Source organism: Emydura macquarii, unplaced genomic scaffold (assembly GCF_026122565.2).
Source record: "Emydura macquarii macquarii isolate MOO-44397 ecotype Brisbane River unplaced genomic scaffold, CSIRO-AGI_Emac_v2 contig_2205, whole genome shotgun sequence".
Classification (NCBI taxonomy): Eukaryota; Metazoa; Chordata; order Testudines; family Chelidae; genus Emydura; species Emydura macquarii.
Window position 1 is genome coordinate 23,178,004 of NW_027132342.1, and position 14,176 is coordinate 23,192,179.

At 36.6% G+C, this 14,176-nt stretch overlaps 1 protein-coding gene across 2 annotated transcripts in view; it reads left to right on the forward strand.

Annotated features, from left to right (window-relative positions):
- Positions 1 to 14,176, forward strand: part of BLTP3B (bridge-like lipid transfer protein family member 3B) — a 95,543-nt gene that overhangs the window by 55,948 nt on the left and 25,419 nt on the right. For both annotated transcript variants that reach the window (XM_067559734.1, XM_067559736.1), the window contains 9 exons: positions 808 to 997; positions 2,757 to 2,897; positions 4,653 to 4,823; positions 6,162 to 6,345; positions 6,816 to 6,899; positions 8,507 to 8,689; positions 8,806 to 8,927; positions 11,091 to 11,232; positions 12,002 to 12,195. In XM_067559734.1, the coding sequence (XP_067415835.1) occupies positions 808 to 997; positions 2,757 to 2,897; positions 4,653 to 4,823; positions 6,162 to 6,345; positions 6,816 to 6,899; positions 8,507 to 8,689; positions 8,806 to 8,927; positions 11,091 to 11,232; positions 12,002 to 12,195 (1,411 nt within the window). The remainder of the gene's footprint in view (positions 1 to 807; positions 998 to 2,756; positions 2,898 to 4,652; positions 4,824 to 6,161; positions 6,346 to 6,815; positions 6,900 to 8,506; positions 8,690 to 8,805; positions 8,928 to 11,090; positions 11,233 to 12,001; positions 12,196 to 14,176) is intronic.

The window sequence follows — 14,176 nt, forward strand, 5'->3', positions numbered from 1 at the left end:
GGTTGTAGGTTTGGGTTCTAAAGTAATAATCCTAATAGATTCTGTTTTCTATTTAAAGAAGCACTGTAAAAAAATAAAAGGCTACAAACTACTTTCACTGTCTAAGCTGACTGAAAGGTTTTGTTTGTTCTTTTTAAAGGAAAAATGATGAAAAGTAAATTTGATTTTTAAAATTCTTTGTTTTAGTAATGCAAATATGTAAATTTCCTTTAAAAGTAAGTTTTAACCAATGTGTCCCTTTAATCATGAAATTCAGCTGCTTGAGTATATACACCTACTCATTTGTGGATATCTCCTTTTTTTTTTTTAAGCACAGTTAATATTTTTTGCCTATGTTATGCCTTCCAATCCTCATCTCACACACAAAAAAGCACAATATATTGTATTTTATAATTATAACTAATTTTGTTTATACAGATAAATATTAGCAAGGCAAATATGCAGTAGTAGTGAAATAATAATTAATTTGACATTAATCTTTCCTTAAACATATCTAAATAGACGCTAGGTAGGTGAATAATGCTGTAGAGTACTATAACATTTAAAATGGAAAGTTGCATGTGTTATATTTCATTGAAGTTGAACTTCATGAACATTTTTTTGTTTAAATTTGAGATTAGGAACATACACTAGAGATACTATATTTCTTACACATTTTTCAGAGGTAAATATATTTAATGAAAATGTATTAATGGGATGGGGAAATCTTATCTTGTATGATATGTTTCATGTCTAATTGTTTAATAAGTATCATTTTATGCACTAACATTAGATCTGTAATTTAAATTTTGACATTTCACTTTCCAGTGAATATGGCTTTGCTGAAAAAGTGGTAGAAGGAATTTCTGTTTCTGTGAACTCCATTGTAATCCGGATTGGAGCAAAAGCTTTTAATGCTTCATTTGAACTTTCCCAGTTGAGAATATATAGTGTAAATGCAAACTGGGAACATGATGATCTAAAATCTACTCGAATACAAGAATCTCAGCGTGGAGAGGTAAAGAATGTCTTTTGCTACTTGCTTCTATCAATTTAGTAGTAAGGGAGGTAATTAAATTGTGACTTTATAATTTTAAACAATCCAGAGAATGTGCCATGAATGTGGCTGGAGTGCTTCTGCGCTCCAGCTAGTCTCAGCTGCTCCCAGTTGTCCCCTGGGACTGTGGGCAGCAATTGTAAATTGGAGCAGCCTTGAGGGTTGTTCATAGAAGAGTGGAATCTGTCAGTGAAGATAGTGAATATGAGATATGGGGTTGTGCTGAAGAAAGATCTCTTAATTGGACATTTCCTTGTTTTTAAGGGTTTGCATGGGTGAATGTTCCCCTTAAGCAATCTTAACTGATTTCTAACCACATTTTTTTCTTTGTAGGAATTTACTAGTATACTGTACTTATAATCATATTAAACCATTTCTATATCTCCCAATTGCTAGTGCAAGTACCAAGATATTCTAATGTTTTAAATAATTATGAATACCTTTCTTTTGTTTTCTGCCCAGTATCCAAAATAATAATGTGCAATTGAGCTCAAAGTTAGACTAAGAGTAATATGTTTACATTGAAAAATGATTGTGTCTCTAACATATATTTGGTTATCAGTCAATTGGACTTAATATTTTGAACTTTGACCATATTGTTTCATTTAGGGTTGATTCCCAGCAAAAAAATGGTCAGCTGGAGTTTAAGTAACTGATGTCTATCATTTACATAAGAGAGAAACCCAAAGAGAACATAGTAATAACTTTTGTGGTTTTTTAAGATTATCTGAGAATTTCAAAATTAGTCATCCATACAAATCTGAACTCCCCTTTTACTTTTTACCTAGTGTACCCTTATATGTAAATGAGAGTTTGTAATGAGTTTGTAATTGCATATGCAATGAGAGTTTGTACCTATGACTGTGGATGTTTGAAATCCATGTTTTCTTAATATGTATGTAGAGCTGAGGAATTCTTTAGTACATTGATTTAGTTGTGTATGTATATGAACATTATATACACATGTACACTACTTTATAATCCTATCTTGTAAATGACCTAATTTTTAGTCTAGACATTAAGAAGTTTCATAATCCTGAATAAATGTTGAATGTGTCATTCATAAGTCTCTCAATGTGACAGCAAACACTTTTACTTTTGAAATCCATTATACTTATGTGGAATTGTCCTGAACAAAGTTATTTGTATTTGTGATGACAATGCCTGTCTATTCCATTTGCTATAAGTGGTCTTAATGAACGTAGGAGTGGTTTTCTGCATCATCCATCATCTGACTCCTTGCCTGCTATTTACCTCATCAATTCAGAGTTATACACACAGTGAGATCCATAAAGTATGTAGTAACTCTTTAATAAAAAAAATCTGCCATCAAACTTCTCCCTTTCCCTGAACTAACTAACTAAGCACTAGAATTGAACATTTAGAGACTATATGGAGACCACTTGAGGAGTTCCATCCACAGAAGAAACCAGCCTAAGACCTTTAAAAATTTAAATGCTATAGATGTGAATGAACAGATTTTATAATTAGATTCAGTATGAAAAATATAAAAATACATCCCTGATCTTAGAGATCTATCTGGTGCAGGGGAGCACCTATGCAGAGTCACTTGAAGGGTCAGGGCAATTACTTACAATTTTAGTCATAATTTGCAAATTTAACATGCCTTTTCTGTTGCTACTAAAACTCCATAAAACTTTCTTATTCTTACTTGCAAATAAACTAGCATATTAAATTAACAGGCTTTATTTTGTTTTAGGTATTAACTTTTAAAGAGATCAACTGGCAGATGATCAGAATAGAAGCAGATGCAATCCAAAGTTCTCAGCATGAAATCATGAGCGCTCCAGTTCGACTGATTACTAACCAATCAAAAATCAGGGTTACACTTAAAAGAAGGGTAAATTTGAAAACTTGTGAACCTGTGATATTTTTATAATGTTTTAATTTGTTTTTGCATGTTGTTGGGTTTTTTGTTTTTTTTTACAAAGCACTCTTTATAGATAGGCACACAGCAGAGATTCTGCACTTGGATTATGTAAAATATAGCACTCTGTAAATTTAAAATATTTCATCTTATTTTTCTTTATTTCTGAGGAAGCATCATCAACAGAATAATTTACAAAGTTCTGATTACAGTAGTTAAACCTATGCAATGGACAAGAACATAAAATAATAGTTATTGCTCTACATTTTACATCAGTCATACACAGAAGAAGAATGGGTAAGAAATTGAGCAGGTGAAATTTGAAGACTATGGGGTTACATAGGTTTACTTGGATGACTTGGGCTTTGGTTGCTCACAGCCAAAAAGATATGCAGGAAATTACAGCGTTTTGCTGATGCAGCACGCAAATTTGGGTTGAAGATCAACACAAGTAAGACCAAATTGCTATTCCAACCAGCCAATAGACAAACTGGTAACAATGTTAGACCAGATATTGTCATCAATGGTGAAGCTCTCAAGAGGGTTAACTCCTTTACTTACCTGGGTAGCACAGTGACAAATGACAACTCTGCAGATGCTGAGATAACTTCATGTCTTCAAGCTGCATCCAGGTTTTTTGGCAGCATCAAATAGCGACTTTGGTCTCAGCATGGGATCAAAGTGGCTACTAAGGTCAAGGTCTACAGAGCAATGGTGATATCTTCTATGCTGTACTCTGTGGAGACACTGACACTGTATAGAAGACATCTGGAAAAGCTGACGAGCCTCCAACTGAGACACTTGTGGCAAATCATGAACATCAAGTGGCAAGACCGAATACCTAACACTGAAGTATTAGCAAGAGCTGAAATGCCCATTGTAGAAGCAATAGTTACTTCCTCACTGCTGAGGTGGTCAGACATGTCACCCATATGCCAGAACACCAGCTTCCAAAAATCCTCTTGTATGGTGAATTGAAGGAAGGTAAATGAGCTAGGGGTGGTCAGAAGCTTTGTTACAAAGACGTCCTTAAGAGACATCTCAAGACAGTGGACATTGATGTGGACACATGGGAGACACTGGCAGAAAACCGTGTACAGTGGAGAAATGCTGTATCTGAGGCCATTGAAAAGGTAGAAGAAAAACGATTAGCAACTTATCAGCGTCAACATCAGCTAAGATACAACATGGCTTGAAACCTACAGAGAGACATCTCCTGCCCTTGATGTGGCCAATGTTTCCGTTCAAGAGCTGGACTTGCATCTCATCAGCGTGTGGGAAAGTGCTAGCTGCTCTCTACAATCATCATCATTTGTGATGGACAGCTGAAGACATAGCTTTAGCTAATGGTCTAATTTGGCCTGTATTGCCTTTATTTGTGATTATGTGTACTAACTAGGAAAGAACTCCGCTTTACTTCACAGTGTTTAGGTTGAGTTTGCAGGGCTGGCAATTAGAAAACAGCATCTTTTAATTTGTAAATTGAGCATATTTGATATTAAAACCATTGAGAGAGAAACAGAACCTCATAATATTATTTTACAGTCATTTTTACTTCGTAGGCAAATCACACTTAAAATGAAATATTAATATAACCTTATGGAAAACTCACATTTCTTGTGTATCATGTCCTTTGTATTTTAACTTATTTCTTTTCAAATACTCATTTCTTACATTGAATGCAATGTTCCCATTTAATTTTTAAAATTCATTTTAATTTATTCACAGTTAAAGGATTGCAATGTAGTGGCATCAAAACTGGTTCTAATATTGGATGATTTGCTATGGGTTTTAACTGATTCCCAGTTGAAAGCTATGGTACAGTATGCCAAATCTCTTAGTGAAGCAATAGAGAAATCAACTGAACAAAGAAAAAGCTTGGCTTCTGAACCCACACAGGTAAGTTAATTGGTTGTCATAGTAAAGCATTAGTAAATACAAATACTCTAAAACAGCACAATATACAACTAGTTGTTTAATTTATTTTGGAGAGCTCTTAGGGTATTCATTTTTGATCAAGAGTATCAGATTTTGCATCTTAAATCATGATTAAAGTTGTAAGATCTGTCACTTCTGAGTATCATTACAGTAAGAAAGTAAATTCTGTTTATTAAATCATGTATATGGAATATTTAGACTTCTCTGTTTATTTTCACAGTTGTCTAACTGTGGTGTATAGTGTTGAGTTTACAATGGGGAACCATTTTCTGATTTTGAATTCCAAAATATATTTAGAGAGAGACTTCCACACTCGAAAAAACTTTGAGAGAGAGGGAGGATACTTATGCAAAATTTCAAAGTGCTGATAGTTTTATTTCCCTTTAGTGCTACTGACAAATTGTTTTAATATGAACATTTCCTCTACAACCTAACCTCTCGTTTGAACTTGAAGTCAAAACTCTATTTTTGATATCACAATCTGTTGCCATGGAAGTGATAATTATGTCACAAATGGAATATCATATGATGCTAAAAACCTTCATCTCCTCTAACATACAGAGCAAGACCGACTAGCTGGGCTTTGGAGTCTTTTTTCCTCCTTTTCCTGTCCATTAAAAAGCAGAGATACTTCTCTAATGCCACTACTGTGACCTGAGGTTGAAGTAGCCAGAGTTCCTCCATGAAAAATAATGGCCAGTGAATCTGCATATTGACAAATCCACTTCACGCTCTTCCATCCAACCTTACTGCATGGACATATAGCAGGCTGGCACAGAGAGGGTGAAGAGCATTCTCGATACACGAGCTGCCTAAATCACTATCCCCCTTTGTCACCATCGTACAGCAGAAATCCTGCTGAGTTAGGGGCCTTTCCAAACACAGGGCAGGAAGCAGATTTGGCCAATCAGATAGGACTGCAAAATCAAGTAGTATTAGAAAATTTGCTGTAAGGGAGCAAGCTCTCAAACATAAGTAGCACTGTTAAATGGTAAATGTGGTAAGAAAAAAGACATGAAAAGATGGTACTACCAAGGCTGATTAAATGAAGTTGCCGGAGTTGAGTACTGCAGGAAAGCCAGTGCCTTAATCAGTAATTAGGGGTGAGATTTTCCAAGGCACATATAACAGTTGTGGATCTATCTTCCATTGACTTTCAGTGAGAGTTGGGAAACTAACTGCTACTTGTGCCTGTGAAAATCTTCCTCTAAAATTGTTTTTACACATCAGTCTTGAAATGTTTGACGTTTATGCTTTAAGGAAAAAATTCTGTAAAGTTATGTGACTTAATCTTTTCAGAATCCCACTCCTGTTGCACCCACCTCTCAGCAAGTGAAAACACCCCAGACTTCAGCAGCACCTGATCAAAATGATGCAATTGTAAAAGAGTTCAATGATTTTGATGTTAAGGAAACTTCTCATCACTTAGTAATTTCCCATTTGGACCTGCACATATGTGATGACATTCACTCTAAAGAAAAAGGTAAAAAAAATTTCCCTTTCCAAAATTAAGTTTTTATATCGCAAAATTGTAGATTACAAGGGAGATTGAGAAGCCTATTAATGTTTGTATAGTCTCTCTTCAATGACCAAAATAAAATTATACACAAATGTACGTCCAAAGGGCTACATGGTCATTTTTTCCCTATTGTATAGCAGGCTGCTTTATATTTAATGGATAATGAAGAGATTAATAGAAATGAAAAAACCAGGATTTTTCAAAAGTATTTCCTTGATAATAACACCGAATTTACTGGCCTTATCTTAGGCATTGGGAACCCATCCTGACCAGGATGGGTAGGCCAGGATACATTCCTGTAAAGTGTGTTGGGTTTTTTTTGTGATACCTAATTTTTTGATCCAATACTTTTGGCTATGGTGATTCACTGGAATGAAAAAGTCAAAACTTTTTGGTCAGGTATCTACACTGCTAAATATTGCCTTCTTTTACAGAATCAGACAGGCGTATTACAGGAGGGGCTATGCAACTTTCCTTTAGCCATTTAAGTGTGGACTACTATCCTTTTCACAAAGCAGGTATGAGAATAAATATTTATAAATTGTATTTTGGTTTAAAGATAAAAATTGGTCAAACAGAAGACTAGGACAATAATATTTTTACATACAGGTATTTGAAATACATACTTTTAAGGTCAGTTCAGTACATTCATAACCCTTACATGTGGAATAAAATACTGAGAACTGAACCAAGATTTTATACACTAGCTATTTCAAGCATAACTCTTGTTTCATTAACAAAATATTTGAATAATTTTGGACATAAATACAATTAAGTGTTTTAACATTGTAATCCATCCATTTGAGGTGAAGAGAGGGGACATCACTGGATTTGAATGTATTTATTTGAAATTTAAGGGTGAGTAAGGTACAATCTACTACATGAGCAGTGCTCAAACTTCTTTTGCGTTGTTGTTGATGCCACACTTGTTTCTACAAGTGTAGTACAGAGGTTCCCCAAAATTTCTTTAGTGCACTTAATTTTGTTAGTGTGCTACTATGGAAATGCAATGAGCTTGCCATGCAGCCTTCATGTTAAGTCATGGAAGAGCTGATTGACTAGCACCAAAATTGAAGCTTAAATTGCTAGCAGTAAATTCCAGACTAGCATTTCTTGCAAATCATTTCTGATTAATAGATTTTTCCAGAAATCTAAACATTAAAAATTCATTTTTTCTTTAATTGTTAAATTGTGGCAAAAAAGTTACTTTTGAATTTGGGATTAGATACAACCTGATATGTGGGCCTTCCTACTTGGATCAGAGCAAGCAGTTCTTTTCCATTGTTTGACTTGGAGGAGAAAAAATTGGGAAATTTCTGTCTGAGCTACAGTTAAAATAAAACAGAAATTCAGTATAAGTTGCTGGATAAGAATTGATATTGTTGTGTCGGAAGGTGTTAATGGCTGCCCTCAGTTGCAGGCCTGAATGGGTGTGGTAAGAATTATTTTAGGCTAGATGAAAGAGCAATTACATGCCCCTTTGTGTAGCGATAGCTGAAACAGAAAAGTCAAGGCACTGACCAATATGGCAAGGCCTGAGTAGAAGCTAAGTTAAATGGACTGAGGGGTTTCTCTGGGGATTGATTGCAAACTCAGGGACCGGGCATGGATTGGTTGCAGCTGTGTGTCAAAGATAGCAAGGGAACAGAAAGCCAAAAGAGAGTGAGCAGACAACAAGAAATGCAGTCGTGAACACGTCCCTGAGAGGGAGCAGAGATGGAGCTCCTTGAGGACAGGAGATGCTGGAAAGGCAGGCTGGAAATTGTGAGCAAGGAAATTGTCTTCTGCAGAGATCAGCACTTTGTGTACATTCTTTGTAGATTGCACTAAAAAAATGCGTGACTCATATTATCAATCTCTTGTCTTAATGGATACAGCCTACCAAGGCCCTGAATATTGTCTAACCACTCAGGCCAAGGAAGTTATTTTCTTGAAGTCTGTGATGAGTTTGTCATTTAGTGCTATTACTTGCCGTTTACGTTACTATATAGTGACAAGATTTAGTGTGGTTACATTTAGAAGAAAAACTGAAAAGTTTTAAAACATGTTTTTAAGTCAGTTAGAAACAGATTTTCAAATGGAAACTTTGTAATAGTTTTGGGCCACATATGTCTCTCTCTTGTAGGAGACAACTGCAATCACTGGATGCATTATAGTGATGCCACCAAAACCAGAAGTGGATGGGCCCAAGAATTATTACATGAGTTCAAAAGCAATGTTGAATTGCTTAAACAGGCTGTGAAGGATCATAATATAGATTCTCCTACTAAATCCCCGACTCATGATTCTCCTCAAAACATACAATCAGGTACTTTGTATCTATTCACAAGTTGTATTGCTTACCTTTAATATTCATTGGCGGCAGCAGTGTATCCTCTATGAGGTGGTTCTTTTAAATGACTTTGCCGTTCTCTTTCCCTACAGGCAAGGAACAACAGATACCTAAAGGAACTTCTAGGGCTTCTTCTGTGTCTCCCCAACAACCAAAGGGTAAACTCATGTCCAGTCCTGTTGTTGTCAGACTCGCAGATTTCAATATATACCAGGTATGTTTTTTTTAACCAGTTGGTGAATTGGGGTTGCTTTGTCCCTTGACTGCTATATGTCTGATGTCTACTTAACAATAATTTTTTATGTTAATAGGACTCTTTCCATTGACTACTTTGGTTATTGAATTAGACTCTTAGGGCTTGCCCTTGCTTGATATTAAAAAATTAATATCAATGGAATTTTTGTAATTTACTTAGAGAGTAAGACTTGGATCTGAGAGGGATCTGATTTAATATAAAGACATCACTTACAGATGCTGTAATTTAGAATCCCAGCTTTTCATTGTGTCACATGGAGTACTCAAGGGATTCATTGTTTTAGCATGAAGTTTTACATTTCTCATTTTTTTTAGTTTCTTACTGCCTGTTTAAATATATGCTGAATTTATTTATTTCAGCGTACTCTTGAAACTGATTTCACATTTCATTATTAATATTTTACTTTGTGATATTTTTTTAAAACGGACTTTTTGACATTCATTCTTTTAATTTTTTGCTGCTGTTTTAATTACTGTCTCTGGCCAAGATTCACGCTTACAGGCATAGAAATGGGGCAGCTGCATCAGAGGAGTACTTACCTTCAGGAGAGAATGGCAGTGGTATATAGGTAGGGCTCTATTGGAGAAGGCAGCTTTAAATTTCAGCTGAGATTCCAGAGTAACCCTGCCAGCAGAGGATGCCTCATGTGTGCTCTGTCAATGTGTCTTCCAGCCAACCTAACCTTGCCCCTTCTCAGGCCTTTGGTGCTATGCCAGATCTAGGCTCCCTGTTAGAGTAGAGATTGCAGCTTGCTACCTGAAGCTCACATTTGGATTTGGAATTTTTTATACACTTTAGTAATTGTATCATTATTTTACAAAATGTTTATTTCATAGTTTGATAGAAGTTTTAGATTGAATTTGCTTCTTTTCAGATGCTTTACTTTCTTTTCTCCCTCTCTCTATTTTCTTATTGCTTGTCATTGTTCTTATAGGACATCTAGGAAGCTACTTATTTTAAGTTTATATTTTGTATTTGTGAAGCTATATTTTGACATAGTATTATTTAGAATTATTGCACGTATTAATACACGGGTATATGACATTTAAAATATCCAAATAGGTTGGGAGAGGTTTGTACAATTTTACTTGTGTATATTTCCAGTTATACTTCTGCAAAATTAATAAAAGAGAAACCAATAAAGGTTGTATATTAAAAAGTTCAGCTGTTTTGAAGATAGGAAGCTGACATACAAAAACTCTAGATGAAAGCATTTTTGGCTTGGCAGACATTTCTTAAATTAGTCCACACTCAAAGAAATCTTAAGCGATCGGAAGATTCAGATAAATTATATTCCAAAAGTAACACTTTTCTGTTTCATAATTTTCTTTGGAAGCAATTAATGTAAAGTTTATATTGTTAAAAGCAAAAGTGGAAAGATGTTGTTCTGCTAGGACTTGATTCTGCTGCCATGCAGACCTCATGGTGTCACCAAGCCCACAGAACCCTGCAGTAGCGTGCTGAGCACCCTGCAGAGCAGCATGTGATCCCCAGCCTGCCCCTGGAGAGGTGGTACACAAACTGCAGCACATATGGCTCTAGCACAGTGCAGAGAGAGGGAAATTTTGTCTGGTGTCATCTCTCTAGCTGGCTGAGGTGGGGAAAACATGGGTGGCCATCCTTCAAGCTCATCTGTTCCCCAGCAGAGCTGTATGTATTTGGGGCCATGGTGTTCATGGTGCAGCTGCTGTGTCCCTTCAGGTCCTTGCCTGGCTCTTATCTGTGTGGATCTCCCCAATGCTGGCAGGTGGAAGGCATAGGGGAATTTGGTGGAGGGGGTGTTTGCTGCATGCACCTGCTGCTTCCCAGATCACATGTGCACAGGGATTGTAGTGCCATCTCCTGACTCTGTCCATCACCGTGTCCCTTCTGTCCTCTGTGTGAACCCTTGGAGATGAGTGTGTGCAGACTGCCTCTACTACCTGACAGTCATGTATGCGTTGCTCTTTGCAATGGATGTGATTGGGAATCTACATCAGTGGGGTTACCGTGCCAATACTCATGTTGCAGATCCCATCTGTGAGGTAGCACTATCCCTTGCACCACTGGCAGGATCAAGCATTTAATGACTCAGAAAAATATAGTTACATATTGATAAAACTGAACATTTGTCTTTTGCAGGTCTCTACAGCAGACCAGTGTCGTTCTTCCCCTAAAACTCTGATATCTTGCAATAAAAAGTCACTTTATCTTCCACCAGAAATGTCAGCTATTCATATTGAATTCACTGAATACTACTATCCAGATGGAAAAGACTATCCCAGTAAGGCTTTTGTTCTGAAAAAGAAATCTCTTGCATTATTTTCCATTTTGCAAAGCCTAATGGTAGCTTGAGATCTGATGGAAATAATGATTCAAGTTTGACATTCAAAAATGGTCAAAAGCTTTTTGCGCTGAATTAATTGTAAAATTATTTTTGTGAACATGACGCTTCACCATTTTCACTGATGTTTGCTCCTACATACCAACACATTTAAAGCATTGATTTTGTAAATGTTACATTTTAAGTCTGAAAACGTGCATGACACTTTTTACCAAGAAATAAAATACTGATTATACACTATATATACATTTTTTGAATATTTGCACTGCTTAGCTGTACAAGAAATCAAGCTACTGCAGTACTACCAAAGAAATAACAAAAGATCTGCTACAGTTATTTTAGTAACATGTGACAGGGTTCAGCATTCTCTTGTGTAAAGAAATCCCAACAGGCTTCCTGGGGATGATGCTCAGGACAGGGGCTCTCCTGTAGCCCTCCCTTTTCCTTCAGCTGTGGTGTCCCGCCTCCTTTTTATTCTATTTTAATTTAAGTTTTTACATGCAGTGATTGGGACAGCATCTCCCCTGGAATCAGAGAGAGTAGGGAGTGATACACTTAGGCTCCCTCAGCGTACCCTTGCCCATGGCCAAAGGGGAATGTGTTTTCCATTTCTTCAAGGATAGAAAGTAGAGGAGATGATATGGCTCTGCATTATTAAGCTAAAATAAATGTTATAATTTGCTTTAATTTTGTTTTGTCTTTTCCTTAGTTCCCTGTCCAAACCTGTATGTGCAACTGAATGCTCTACAGTTCACTCTAGATGAGAGAAGTATTCTTTGGCTAAATCAATTTGCATTGGATTTGAAACAAAGTCTCAATCAGTTCATGGCCATGTATAAATTAACTGACAATTCAAAATCTGATGAGCATGTTGATGTTAGAATTGATGGACTTATGTTAAAGGTACTGTATGGAAGGGGTATTTGGGGGGTTTTTTGGAGCAAAATACATTCTCTTTATTTCTGAAAAGAGTTATTAGCCAAGTAATGAAAAAAGGAGAATATGTTAACAAAGTATGAAGATCTAAGGAAAGATGTGCGAGGCAGAACAGAGAACATGGTGTGGCAGACCATCTTCTCTTCTGGACATAGCGCCTGGATGCAGAGTAGTCAGTAGTCTTGGCTAAAAGTCTCACTGGCAACAGGCCATCCTGGCATTGTTAATAGCAGAAAGTATGCCTGGATCCCAATTACGGAATGTAGAGGCTCTGCAGGAGCAGAGAGCTTGGGCAAAAGTAGTGTTTTTGAAATAGATTCCTGAACCTCTTACTGGCCCTCTGTACAAATACGCATTGAGACAAAAGCTATATCTTATCCATGATAGTCAGAAGAAGGCATCCTTTTCCTACCCATTGGAAATATAGTTCAGATCTCTGTGCGGGCAGTTGTACCTCTAATATGCACAGAACAGTAATAACTTGCCATAAATAGTTAACTCTGAGATCTACAGCTTTTTGAGGGGTGTCAGGTGTCAAGACCAAGCTATTATTACATATATCTGATCGTGCCCTTTTCCTGCTCTTTGTAGAACTGCAGCTGTTCTGTGGATCTTGAGGGGAGAGTGCATCTTAAGCAGTTTTACTGTTATGCAGAGAGAGAATCTTTCCTTTTTTGTAGTAAGGTTGCCCACCCCACTGCACCATGGAGCTTTATAGGCTTTATGAAACTGATGTATTACAGAGCTGAGCTCCTGAGATACAAAGATCTAATCAGTTATTTGATTGCATGTTTTTGAAATTCTTTTTGGTCTGGCTTTCAGCTGAGAAACAAACAAGATTGCAAAAGGCAATTAAATTGTCGTAAGTGGCACTGCATAATAAGTTTATCCCTGTGGATGGCAAAGAAAACTCGAAGAAAAGAGGAAACAAACTCCATAACTGCCATTTTTGCAGATTTAGCAAAATTTAAGGCTTGTCTGCATGGGGAGGTAATGTGTTTTACTGAAGTGTGATTTCTAAAGCATGATAATGTGTTGCATGTGTAGACCCTACTAATGTGCTTTAACATATTGTTCTTTGAAACAGGACTACATTAAGTGCACTAGGGAATTTTTAGTGCACACTAGTAGGACCTGTTAATGTGAAACACCTTGGTGCATTTTAGAAATCACACCCTCATAAAGCACATTACCTCACCATTTAGACAAGCTTTTAGTATGAAAGTGTAATGCTTTAAATGAAACTTCCTAACTATGCATTTGATAGGTATATGTAATAGCAGGTGTTGTAAGTTACACAAATACTGATTATGAAAATATATTTGTGGTGTAATGAATACTTACTTACAAATTTGGGGTCTAACTCTGCATACAGTTAATTACATGAATAACTTTACTCACATGAGTAGTCCCATTTAAGATAACAGGGCAAGTTACTTTTGTGCTCAAATGTTTGTAGGATCAAATTCCCTAAACACTAACATTGCAAATGGATCCAGCCCCGAAGATCCTTATGTCTGGGTGGAGTCCCATTGACCCCACTGGGATTATGTCTGGTGGCCAGCGTCCATGTTAGCAGATCCTGATGCAAGATCAGGGTCTCCAATATTAATTATTTCCTTTTGAACACTTGGAGGGTGAAGATGTGCAATTTGAGATTATTCCAGCATACTAGAATACCTCAAGATTTTGAGTTCTAATAAATTTACTTTTATCACAAAAAAAAAATTGTTAATGCAACATCTAAAGCTGAGATTTTAATCACACAAAAATAAAAAATTCAGAATGACGATTCAAACACACCATTTTGCCAATACACCAGGGGTGGCCAAACTTACTGACCCGCCTGAAGCTCTGTTCCCCACTGGGCAGAATCCTCTAGCCCCACCACCCTGCTGCAGTGCAGAAGCTCTGAGCTCCCCACCCCAGTCCGGTAGGCAGAGAATGA